Source organism: Nomascus leucogenys, chromosome 22a (genome assembly GCF_006542625.1).
Source record: "Nomascus leucogenys isolate Asia chromosome 22a, Asia_NLE_v1, whole genome shotgun sequence".
NCBI classification, from domain to species: domain Eukaryota; kingdom Metazoa; phylum Chordata; class Mammalia; order Primates; family Hylobatidae; genus Nomascus; species Nomascus leucogenys.
Genome location: NC_044402.1, coordinates 130,917,176 through 130,929,877, shown reverse-complemented (window position 1 = coordinate 130,929,877; position 12,702 = coordinate 130,917,176). Strand labels below are relative to the sequence as shown.

The 12,702-nt window shown below is 39.2% G+C and overlaps 1 protein-coding gene across 2 annotated transcripts in view; it reads right to left on the bottom strand.

Moving 5' to 3' along the window:
• SP140 (SP140 nuclear body protein) overlaps positions 1-12,702 on the bottom strand; it is a 70,502-nt gene that overhangs the window by 21,587 nt on the left and 36,213 nt on the right. For both annotated transcript variants that reach the window (XM_003274762.4, XM_030802385.1), the window contains 4 exons: positions 7,382-7,447; positions 5,988-6,068; positions 3,854-3,928; positions 1,302-1,406 (listed from right to left, as the gene is read on the bottom strand). In XM_003274762.4, the coding sequence (XP_003274810.4) occupies positions 1,302-1,406; positions 3,854-3,928; positions 5,988-6,068; positions 7,382-7,447 (327 nt within the window). The remainder of the gene's footprint in view (positions 1-1,301; positions 1,407-3,853; positions 3,929-5,987; positions 6,069-7,381; positions 7,448-12,702) is intronic.

The window sequence follows — 12,702 nt, the reverse complement described above, 5'->3', positions numbered from 1 at the left end:
CAGAATAGTGCAGCCACTGTGGAAAACACTTTGGTGATTCCTCAATAAGTTAAACATAGAATTACCATACGATGCAGTAATTCCTCTCTTGAATATATATCCAAAAGAACTGAAATATGTTCACACAAAACTTGTTACACAAATGTTCAGAACAGCATTATTTATAATAGCCAAAGAGTGAAAATAGTTCCAAATGATGAGTTTATAAACAAAATGTGGTATATCTATACAATGAAATACATTATTTGTCAATAAAAGAAATGAAATACTAATACATTCATTATGGATGAACTTTGAAAATATCACAATTTGTGAATGAAGGCAGTCAGGAAAGGGCATGTATTATAGGATTCCATTTCTAGAAAGGCCTACAGTAGGCAAACTTATAGAGCAGGAAATAGATTAGTGGCTGCTTGGGTGGGAATGGGCACTGACTGCTAATTGACATGGAGTTTTTTTTCAGTGGGGAACAAATTGTTCTAAAATTAGAGGATAATGATGGCTGTACAAGTCTGTGAATATACAAAAAAATAGTTGATTTGTACACTCTTAAGTGGTGAGTTGTATGATATGTGAACTATATCTTAGTAAAGCTGTTTAGAAATAGTCACAATGCAAACATTTCTGTTAATTGATGTCCAAAGAGTCATATTAAGATTGGTCTGAGATGACGGCCATTCTAATAGACATTTTTTTGGCCAAGTTTTATAATTTACAGTAAAAACATGTAAATTTACATATTTTACATCAATATGTAAATTAATTCTCACAGCTACATCATGAGGCAGGTTTTTCATTATTGTTCCCTCTCTTGGATGAGAAATTTCAGGTTCAGAAAGGTTCCCTTCTCTACTCAGAATGGAACAGTCACTCCTGGCACAGCCAAGGCTGGAACTCAAGCTTCCTGATCCCAAATTCTGTGATCATCTCCCTATACCAAGCACCCTGCCCTGGTGATGGCACTCCAGAAGGGAGAGAGAATATGAAGGTCGAGGTTGAGGGCCTCCTCATTTTTCTGTCTGATTCAAAGTAAAATACATGACATTTTCCATCTGTGAATCGATGTTCCTGCCTTCTCTTTGGTTCTTTGGGCACCCTCTGGACATTCCATGTGTGAGTGAGCATCTAATGGGTGTGATTTCTTAAAGTCTGAAAATGTTATCTTAGAAACCCCTTCCTCCTTCCCTCAAGCCAAACTGGGACCAAACTCCTTGAATGATGTGTAAGTCACGTGATAATTCTCCACTACTTGTGATGCCTTCAGATAGGAGCTGCAAATTGAAGAAGACCATAAAACCTACCTTGTTTCAATTTCTTCTTATGTAAAATTCCCTTCACCCCACCACAGGTCACTGGAAGCAAAGGGGCCTTAAAATCCACAGTTTCATCTTTGTGCTTTCTTGAAGCTGAAAGAGAGGATTTCTTCATTCTGTCTTACTTTGCAAAGGCACGTCCCCCCTCCCTACTGAGGTAATTCCTATAAAGACACGTGGGATACTTAGGAAATTCTATTCCAAAAACCTCTAGAGTTTCAAAGTCTTTCTTCCAAGTGGCATTTTTGATACATAATTACAGAATGTCTACCCCAATTTCACCTTTCAAATTTCATACAAAATAGAATGCTTTAGCAGAGAAATTAGACTTCAGTAAAACTGGTTTAACTCCTAATCTCGTAAGCTCCACTGATTCTTATATGACAATGAAACACAGTTGCTGTCACTGTTCTGACAGGAGCTCTCCAGCTATGCTGTTTTGCTGCAGTTAGGTAGCCTTAGATGAAGCCAGAGATCATATTCAATCTCCCCATTTGAGCACTGACGGGGCAAGCAGGGAGAGGGTAATGATGGCATAACCTAATGGAAATTATGTCTGCCTTCTATTTTTGTTCTCTGCTTTAGTTCATTTCTCCATCCTGTCTGCTTTCCCCATAGCTAAGAGAAGAGCTCAGGGAGCTCTAGAATAATCTGAAAATTATATGGGGTGGCAGATGGGGGACTGGAGATCTGATTTCACAGAGAAGGGGGTGAAAGGTCTTCAAAGGAACTCCAGGAGGGTGAGCAGTGAATCCTTCCCTTCCAACCAAAGGTGTAGGGCCAGGCATGGTGGCTCACACCTGTAATCTCAGCACTTTGGGAGGGCGAGGCAGGTGGATCACTTGACGTCAGGAGTTCGAGACCAGCCTGGCCAACATGGTGAAACTCCATCTCTACCAAAAGTACAAAAATTAGCCAGGTATGGTGGTGCCCACCTGTAATCCCAGCTATTTGGGAGGCTAAGTCAGGAGAATTGCTTGACTCTGGGAGGTGGAGTCTGCAGTGAGATCACACCACTGCACTCCAGCCTGGGCAACAGAAGTCATGATAAACAGGAGAGCTGTCCTTGGTCCTGAGACAAATTTTTAGAAAGGCAGACTACTAGGACTGGGAAGGACTAACAAGAAAGATGGTTGGCCTACCTACAGAATGGAAGAAAATTTTTGCAATCTATCTGTCTGACAAAGGGCTAATATCCAGAATCTACAAGAAACTTATAACAAATTTACAAGAAACAAACAAACAACCCCATCAAAAAGTGGGCAAAGGATATGAACAGACACTTCTTAAAAGAAGACATTTATCTGGCCAACAAACATGAATAAAAGCTCATCATCACTGGTCATTAGAGAAATGAAACTATAATGAGATACCATCTCACACCAGTTAGAATGACAATCATTAAAAAGTCAGGAAACAACAGATGCTGAAGAGGATATGGAGAAATAGGTACGCTTTAACACTGCTGGTTGGAGTGTAAATTAGTTCAACCATTATGGAAGACAGTGTGGCGATTCCTCAAGGATCTAGAACCAGAAATACCATTTGACCCAGCAGTCCCATTACTGGATATATACCCAAAGGATTATAAATCATTCTACTATAAAGACACACACACGTGTGTTTATTGCAGCAGTGTTCACAATAGCAAAGACTAGGAACCAACCCAAATGTCCATCAATGGTAGACTGGATAAAGAAAATGTGGCACATATACACCATGAAATACTTCGCAGCCATAAAAAAGAATGAGTTCATGTCCTTTATGGGACATGGATGAAGCTGGAAACCATCATTCTCAGCAAACTAACACAGGAACAGAAAACCAAACATCACATGCTCTCACTCATAAGCAGAAGTTGAACAACGAGGACACGTGGGCACAGGGAGGGGAACATCACACACCAGGGCCTGGCGGCAGTCAGGGGCTAGGGGAAGGATAGCATTAGGAGAAATAGCTAATGTAGATGACGGGTTGTAGAACCTGCACATTCTACACGTGTATCCCAGAACTTAAAGAATAAAAAAAAGAAAGAAAGAAAGAAAGAAAGATGGCTGGCCTAATTCATGTTCTTGCTTTCCAGATGAGAAAACTGAGACAAAGAAAGTCAAATGATCAGCCTAAGCCCACACAAAGAAAAAGAAAGCCTTGGGACACAGATCTCTAACCACAACTCTGCTTCCCCCTTAGTGTGCAACCTGTGGCTTTCTGAGTAGCCAGGGGAAGGTCAGCAAAATCACTTATGGGTTATAACATTTAGACGGCAATGAACTATCTCCAGCCTTGAAATTTATCATTTCAGTGAAAGTAGCACTTTAGTGGCCCCTGGGCCCGTGGGGTCTGGTTGGAGATCCATCACCAACTTACTTCCTTCTTTCCTTGACACATTCTGGAAAATGACTAAATAGGATACATTTCTCACTAGTTAGTACAGCTTCATAAAACAATTAAGGAAATGGGTTTCTTACTGAAAGTACAGTGTACCGCACAGGAAATTAGATGTTTAGTTATGGAAAGTGCATTCCTCTTTTCTTTTTTACCTCTTGATCGGACTCTTTTCTGTGGAGCTCTGTCACTCTGAGTCAAGCAGGTTCTAGGTTTGCCTCTCTTTCTCCCTGAGAAAGTAGAATAATATAATCACAGTCATTTATGAGCAGCTGTATTACACATATTACAGCTTTTCAAAAATTCCGTTTAAATGTAACTTTCCAAAAGCCTGTTTAATGTATAAATAAAAAGATTTAAACCCTAGCCTTTAAGGTATGAAGAATTAGATAGCTAATGTTAGGTTCACTTTATATTTCATTTTCCTATTCTTATATTAGGAAAAAAACTAATTGAAATCAGTATTTCACGTATATCTCAAGAAAAGTATAAATGCTTCATTCCATATTTTGAAGGTTCATTTCATATTTCATTCCAAATATATATATTTGAAATATATATGGCATATAATACAGGTTAAACACTTACATATCCACTAATTTTTTTAATCTTTGCAAGATCAAAATGGTGATTATTGTCATTACAGAAACTAAAATATTCAGAGAAAATTGAGACAAAACTACAAAATTAAGTGAAGGCATTTGGGTTTATCTTAGCAGAGACACAAATAAATGACAGTTTTGTGAGTTAAGGGAAACCCTATTAGGTGTTCCATAGGTGAGATGTATGCTGCACATATCACATTGAGGGAAGATATTTGTACCCTTGTGCTGAAAGTGATGGTAAATGTGACCAGGGCTTCATCCACATGGCTTTGGACAAAAGAAATATTAGGATCTAAGAAACTAATCAGAAGAAGGTTAACCATGAGGAATGGGTAGAATTGAGACTTCCACAACCTTCATTCCAAATGGTAATTAAGGATTAACATGGCAGACACTGCAGCCGACGATGTTCTCCCATGTGCATGTTAATTGGCTGTGGGTGGGCATCTCAATGTTTACTATCATTCAAATGTGTTTTATTTTCCAATGCAGGAAAGCAAAATGTTCCTTCCTTCTTGTGCTGGATGTCCACCATCCGATGACCACCATCTGGGGGTGCTCGTCAGGGTCATGTAGGCCCATGAGGAAATATTTTCCAGCCTACGCATTCCTAAGTAGTATAAATTCTAAGCATATCATGAGCATATTAGGCCACCAAAGTAAAAAGGACCAATCAGACCCAAAGTGGACCTGTGGCTTGGAAATGAGAGTTTCATGGGCAAAATTGAGAAAGTCCCAAGCAAGTAGGTTGAGTTGAGCACCCACATCCTAGGACAATATACCAGGCCACGTATGTAACCTTAGAAAGAGTTGATGGAACTGATTATGCCAGGTTCAGTCCTTCACTCATATCCAGGTTGTAGAAGTAAAGCTCTATTTCTTTTAAAATTAGTCAAGCTGTGATGCCTGACCCCTCCCCTTCCCTTGCAGTGGACTTGATGAAAGCATCTCATGGAATAAAGAGCTAGTGATTGTGCATCAACCACTTGCAATGTCATTTCACGGCTGCACCTGTCAGGCAAGACACTTCCACACTCTGATCTCACCCCTCTCTCTCACCTCCCCAATCCTGGATGGGACCAAGCCAACAGCTATGGAGTGGGGGTAGGGCCAAGAGAGAGTAAGAGAAGACACTGACCATATCACCCCCGACTCTATGTGTTCCAGACTAAGGCTTGCCCAGGCTTAGGAGGGAAGGTGCTTTAAACTGGGGAGGACATTGGAGTTTTAATAATAGGTCAGAAAGGTCTCAACTACTGAAATGAGACTCTTACTGTTTTTAAAAGGGAACAAGAAAGTGACAGTGCTTGCTCCAAGATAGGAAATAACTCATCTAGGAGGAGGACTTGAAAGGGCAGTGAGAGAATAAACCTGTATTCGGCTTACAATTTACCAGGTCCAGCCATTTTAATAAAACAATGATTTAAGGCAAAGAAATTTCCAGGAAAATGAGATAAAACACAGAGGAAAATTATTTTAGAAAATGGGCAGATAAGATCTATGATATGAATACAATCAACTTACAACCCTTGCTTATAATGAGTTTGCTTTTTTAGATTTCGCTGCTCTCCAATTGACTAAGCTTGACGAGTAAACAATTAAGGTGGATCTAGGCTCGTCAATAGCTCAGTAAAATTTGTATTGACCTGTAGGGCAAAGGGAAAGCGGACAAACTTTACCTTACCCCTAATCTTGGAGAGGCCTTTCAGATCCACGTTCACCTTCTTTTCACTGGAGACCAGCTGGCCGTCGGCTTTGCTATTATCTGGGGATAGGCAGGGGAAAATGTATTAATAGAACTGGGCAGAACAACAGCTGTCTGGCAGGAACAAACCCAAGTGAGGGAGTCCTAGGTTTCATTCTGGATCCCCTCGAGCAGGTGTCCAGAGCATTTTCTGCTTTTGGGAGTGTCAACTTTTAAGTTACACACAGGATTTAATTGTACATTGAAGTCTCTTAGAATTTGTCTACATACACACAGACTTAAATGAAAATGTTATAATGATTCAGTCCAAACAAATTTTCAGTTTGAAAACAGCCATTCTTAAAATGCAAGCAGCCACTTTTTTTTTCTTTCCAAACAAAGCTATCACATCCACCAACCAGGCAGCCACATCAACTGGCAAGATTGGTAAAAATTAATAACTTTCAACAGGACTCTAAAATCTTACTATTTAGATCCACTGATTCAAAACTGACAATCATTTAGAAAATGAGACTTAGCCTTCATCATCTAGAAGAAAGGCAGTCCCCAGACCATGGCTAAAATAAATTTCCAAAATTTCAGGGGCCTGATTGTAAAGAATATATATATTTACAGGAAATTCAGAAAATAAAATGATATGAAACATCACCATTGGAGATAGCCACAGAAGAGGATGGCTATCCCCAGATGATGATTTGTGCAAAAATATTCTCCTAGTCTTTTCTTTTTGCATATGTTATTTTTTGAATAACACTTTTTCATTAAAAATGTTGAAGATTCATAATATTTTAATATATACACATACATTTAAAAACCACAGATAAAAATATAAACATCACCTCTATTACACTGACCAAATATAACCACTGCATATATTTTTATGAATGAACTGCCATCCATTTTTCTATATTTATGTCTCTTTATATGTACAGATAAATAATTACATATGTATATATCAGGATACATAAAAATATACTTCACAAGTATGAATTTCACATAAAATATGGTTATACATATATATATTTTTACAATTGTGCACACATACACATACACCCTGATTTCTTCATTTAGCCCTCTTAGGAATGTCTTTCCAAATCAATAAAAATACTTTGAGCTAGGGAAGAAAGTCATACTGAGGATGATAACAGCTCCCTATTAACTGTGGGCCTCTGGACTATAACATGCATTAGAAACCATTTTGTTGAAGCCATTGCATTCTCAGGCCTCTTTGTCACAGCCTGTTAGTCTACATCCTAACGGACACAGGAGGCACAGAACTCTCCTGGCCCTCGGGAACTGCAGGCCTTCCAGAATACAATGGACAGTGCCCTAATAAACTCAAAAGCTGTAACTACTTCACTTTGCCTGCTTACCATTTTGTTGGCTGTTTTTCTGCCTTCTCCTTCTCATTCTGCTCCAGCTATGCCCCCTCTTTTTTCCTTCAAACCAAAGAGAATAAAGTTAATTATGCAGAGGTATAAATATAATTCTCTGAGTTTTATATGCCAATAGTATTAAAGGTTTTTTTTCATACTTTGGTCCACAGGAATGGGGCAAAATACTTTATGATCAGTGTAGCAGTGTGGAGGTTGAGTACAGAGTTATATTTTACCTCTGCATGAGCCTTGGGCCATGGGCTTGGGAGAGACTATAGGAGATGACTTTCCTTTGAACAAAATTTTTAATGGAAAATTAACTCTTGCTGGCACCTTAGAGTAAATGATAACTGCTGTTGCATGTTCCTTTTTCAAGTGTTTGTTGTGTAAATTTGAATGTGCAATGAGAGGGCATCCTCCTTGAAGCTGATGGTGTTATGGATAATATTCTGTATTGGAAATTGGGAGATATTCTGAACTTGATGTGGAGAGTTTCATTATGTAATTACATAATCATTATAGAATCCCTATATAAGTTCATTAAATAATCTCAGCAGTGCCTCCACACTGTCAGCCCTCCTTCAGGCTGCAGAGCAGCTGACTCCAGGAACGTTATAGTGACCCCAGAACTCATCAGTGTCCTGAATCTGGCCGTCTGGACCATTTGCAGTCTGATGTGCCCTTTATCAGAAAAGTGACTCCACAGTGCGCTGATTTTCTGACTGTCCCTCATCTCCTCCTGTCCGCACACTATGGGAGGGCAGTAGGCTCACTGAAGGGAGCAGTCCCCAGAAAGGGATCATCTCCTTCCCGGACAGTGACCAGGACAAAAGTGGTGGGGATTGCGAGTGTTCTGTAGACCTATCTTGAAACTGCAGGATTCTGTTGTGACCCTGGTCATTCCTAGGGATGTGACCTCCAGCTTCTGAGGTCCCACACAGAACCCTCTAGACATCGTCTCCACCACTGTTCTCAGTCATTTGTTAGAGGCGGACTGCCACCTGGTTGGTGACCTGAACAAATAGGACATATTGGACAGACTGTCCTCAAGCAGTGCCCCCATATGCCCACCCTCTCCCCAGCCACACACAAACAAATCAAGGATGAACAGAACTGGGAACTCCAAGGCTTAGAGTCAGCCAGGAGTCACGTAGGAGACACTGTTCACCTTCTCCCTTACTAATGTACATCCCACTCAGGGAAGCCCAACAATTGTATACACTTCCCTTCTGGGAGCACCACTTCTCCTCTCTAGCTATAACAGTTCTAGATGGCATCTTCTTCCAATAGAAGACTGTTTAGTCTACACTGCAAAACTGTTGTTTAGTGTAGCCACCTTCATCTATGATCTTGGCTGTATCTTCTGGACAACCTTCTGCAGCTTCTACGTCAGCATTTGCTGCTTCGCCTTGCACTTAATGTTATGAGACAGCTTCTTTCCTTCAACCTCAGGAACCAACATCAGCTAGCCACAAACTTTTCTTATGCAGCTTCCCACATCTTTCAGTCTTCATAGAATTGAGGAGAGTTTAGGCCTCACTCTGGATTAAGGTTTGGCTTAAGGGAATGCTGTGGCTGGTTGGATCTTCTATCCAGGCCACTCATACTTTCTCCATATCAGCAATGAGACTGTTCCACTTTCTTATCATTCATGTGTTCACTGGAGTAGCACTTCATAACTTGGCTAATTGTTTGCTGCAACAGGCCTAGTTTTCAGCCTATCTCGGCTTTTGACTTGGCTTCCTAACTAAGCCTCATCATTTCTAGCTTTTTAATTAAAGTGAGACACATGTGACGCTTCCTTTAACTTGAGCCCGTAGAGGCCATTGTAGGATTATTAATTGACTTAATTTCCATATTTTTTTGTCTCAGGAAAGAGGAAAGTCAAGGAGAGGGAGAGAGACGGGAACAGCTGGTCAGTGAAGCAGCTGAAACACATACAACATTTCTTAGGTTTGCCATCTTATACGAACACAGTGTGTGGTGCCATAGACAGTTAGAATGGTAACATCAAAGATCACTGTTACCACTGTTCATACTACCATAACAGAAATAATAATAATAACAAAGTTTGAAATATTGTGAGAATTACCAAAATGTGACAGAGACACAAAGTGAGCACATGTTGTTGGGAAAAGGGCATCAACAGACTTTTTTTGACACAGGGTTGTCACAAACATTTAATTTGTAAAACTCACAATATCCTCAAAGTACAATAAAGCAAAGTGCAATCAAATGAGATGTGCCTATACCACAAAGAAACATAAAAGAATAACATCAAATATGACAACACACATAGGCAACATTTAGTATATGTCATATATAAGTATTCCTGTTGTCCTAAAGCATGGGGAAAAAAGACAACACACTGGCAAAATATAAGTTCCAGGCACTCGTAGAAGAAGAAACAAAAATGGCCAATAACAAATGAAGAACGCTCAACTGCACCAAAAATGAAAGCAATGCAAGTTAAAATAGGAATGAAATAAAACTTTTTTTTCACCGTTAAGTTGGCAAGATATTAAATGTTTCTAATATCTAGTGCATGTTACATTGATTTAAAGAGAAATGTAACAGTTTAAATGTATTCATTTAGATATATTACATAATTCTAAATGTGCTAACAAAGCATAGAAAAAAGATAGAAATATGTACAGCAAAGTTTACAGGGAACATGTATTTTAAAATCAGAAAAAAAAACAGCATAAAGGTGTAAGTAATTTGAAAAAATATAAATTGTTAGTTTAGAAGATCGAATACAACCACACAGGGTGAAATTTTTTTTGGTCTTACAAAAGGTATTGCTGCTGTAATAAATTACCATAAATTTAGTGACAAAAAAATCACAAATTTGTGGTCTCATAATTCTGTGGGTTGGAAATCTGACATCCACCTCACAGGGCTAAAATCAATCGAGGTGTCTGCAGGGCTTTGCTCCTTTCTGGAGGCCACAGAGGAGCCTTTTCCAGCTTTGGAAGGCTGCCCACATTCTTTAGTTGATGGACCATTGCATCCATCTCCACATCCAGCTCTATTCTCTCTGACCATTCTTCCATAGTCACACGTCCCTCTCTCGACAGGAGGATATGTTCTCTGACTTTAGGGGCCCGTGTGATCTTACCTCAAGATCCTTAACTTAATCACACCTTCAAAGTCCCTTCTGCCATGTAATGTAACAGATTATAGGTTCTAGGAGATAGGACATGGACATCTTTGTTTCTCTTGGTACAAAACCCTCAAGAATCTTATGGATCTCCTGCATATATCATGGGGATTTCCGATTTCCTCAATTAAACATGAAGCTTCCCTACAGATCTGTCCTAGGAATTTACACATCTATTTTTTTTTTATACTTTAAGTTCAAGGATATATGTGCAGGTTTGTTACAAAGGTAAACGTGTGTCATGGGTGTTTGTTATACAGATTATTTCATCAACCAGGTATTGAGCCTAATACCCATTAGTTATTTTTCCAGATCCTCTCCCTCCTCCAACCCTTCACCTTCTGATAGGCTTCAGTGTGTGTTGTTCCCCTCTATGTGTTCATATGTTCTCATCATTTTGTTACCACTTAAAAGTGAGAACATGTGGTGTTCAGTTTTCTGTTCCTGCATTAGTTTGCTAAGGATAATGGTCTCCAGCTCCATCCATGTTCCTGCAAAGCACATGATCTTATTCTTTTTTTATGGCTGCACAGTATTCCATGGTGTACATGAACCACATTTTCTTTATCCAGTCTATCACTGATGGACATTTAGGTTGATTCCATGTCTTTGCTATTGTGAACAGTGCTGAGATAAGCATACATGTGCATGTGTCTTTATAATAGAATGATTTATATTCCTTTGGGTATATACTCAATAATAGGATTGCTGGGTCAAATGGTATTTCTGTCTTTAGATCTTTGAGGAATTGCCACACTGTCTTCCACAATAGTTGAACTAGTTTACACTCCCAGCAACAGTGTGTATAAGCATTCCTTTTTCTCCACAACCTCATCAGTATCTGTTGTTTTTAGGCCTTTTAATAATAGTCATTCTGACTGGTGTGAGATGGTATCTCATTTTGGTTTTGATTTGCATTTCTCTAATGATCAGTGATGTTGAGCTTTTTTTCATATGATTGCTGGCTGCACGTATGTCTTCTCTTGAAAAGTTATCTATTGATATCCTTTGCCCACCTTTTAATGGGGCTGTTTGTTTTTCTTGTAAATTTGTTTAAGTACCTTACAGACGCTGGATGTTAGATCTTTGTCAGACGCATAGTTTGCAAAAATTTTCTCCCATTCAGTAAGTTGTCTGTTTACTCTGATGATAGCTTCTTTTGCTGTGCAGAAACTCTTTAGTTTAATTAGATCCCATTTTTCAATTTTTGCTTTTATTGCAATTGCTTTTGGCATCTTTGTCATGAACTCTTTGCCCATGCCTATGTCCTGAATGGTATTGCCTAGGTCATCTTCCAGGGTTTTTATAGTTTTGGGTTTTACATTTAATTCTTTAATCTGTCTTGAGATAATTTTTGTATATGGTGTAAGGAAGGGGTCCAGTTTCAATTTTCTGTATATGGCTAGCTAATTATCCCAGTACCATTTACTGAATAAGGAATCCTTTTCCCATTGCTTGTTTTTGTCAGGTTTGTTGGAGATCAGATAGTTGTAGGTGTTTGATCTTATTTCTGGGTTCTCTCTTCTGTTCCACTGGGCTATGTATCTGTTCTTGTACCAGTACCATCTTGATTTGGTTACTATATTAGTCCGCTTTCACACTGTTGATAAAGACACACCCAAGACTGGGTAATTTATACAGGAAAAAGAGTTTAATGGACTTACAGTTCCATGTGGCTGGGGAAGCCTCACAATCATGGTGGAAGACAAGGAGGAGCAAGTCGCGTTTTACTTGGATGATGGCAGGCAAAGAGAGAGAGCTTGTGCAGGGAAACTCCCCCTTATAAAACTATTAGATCTCACGAAGACATATTCACTATTATGAGAATAGCATAGGAAAAACTGGTCCCCACGATTCAATTACCTGACACTTGGTCCCTCCCACAATACTTGGGAATTGTGGGAGATACAATTCAAGATGAGATTTGGGTGGGGACACAGCCAAACCATATCAGTTAATGTAGCCCTGTAGTATGGCTTGAAATTGGGTAGCATGATGTCTCCAGCTTTGTTCTTTTTGCTTAGGATTGCCTTCGCTATTCAGGCTCTTTTTCGGTTCCATGTGAATTCTAAAATCGTATTTTCTAGTTATGTGAGGAATGTCAATGGTAGCTTAATGGCAATAGCATTGAATTTATAAATTGCTTTGGGCAGTA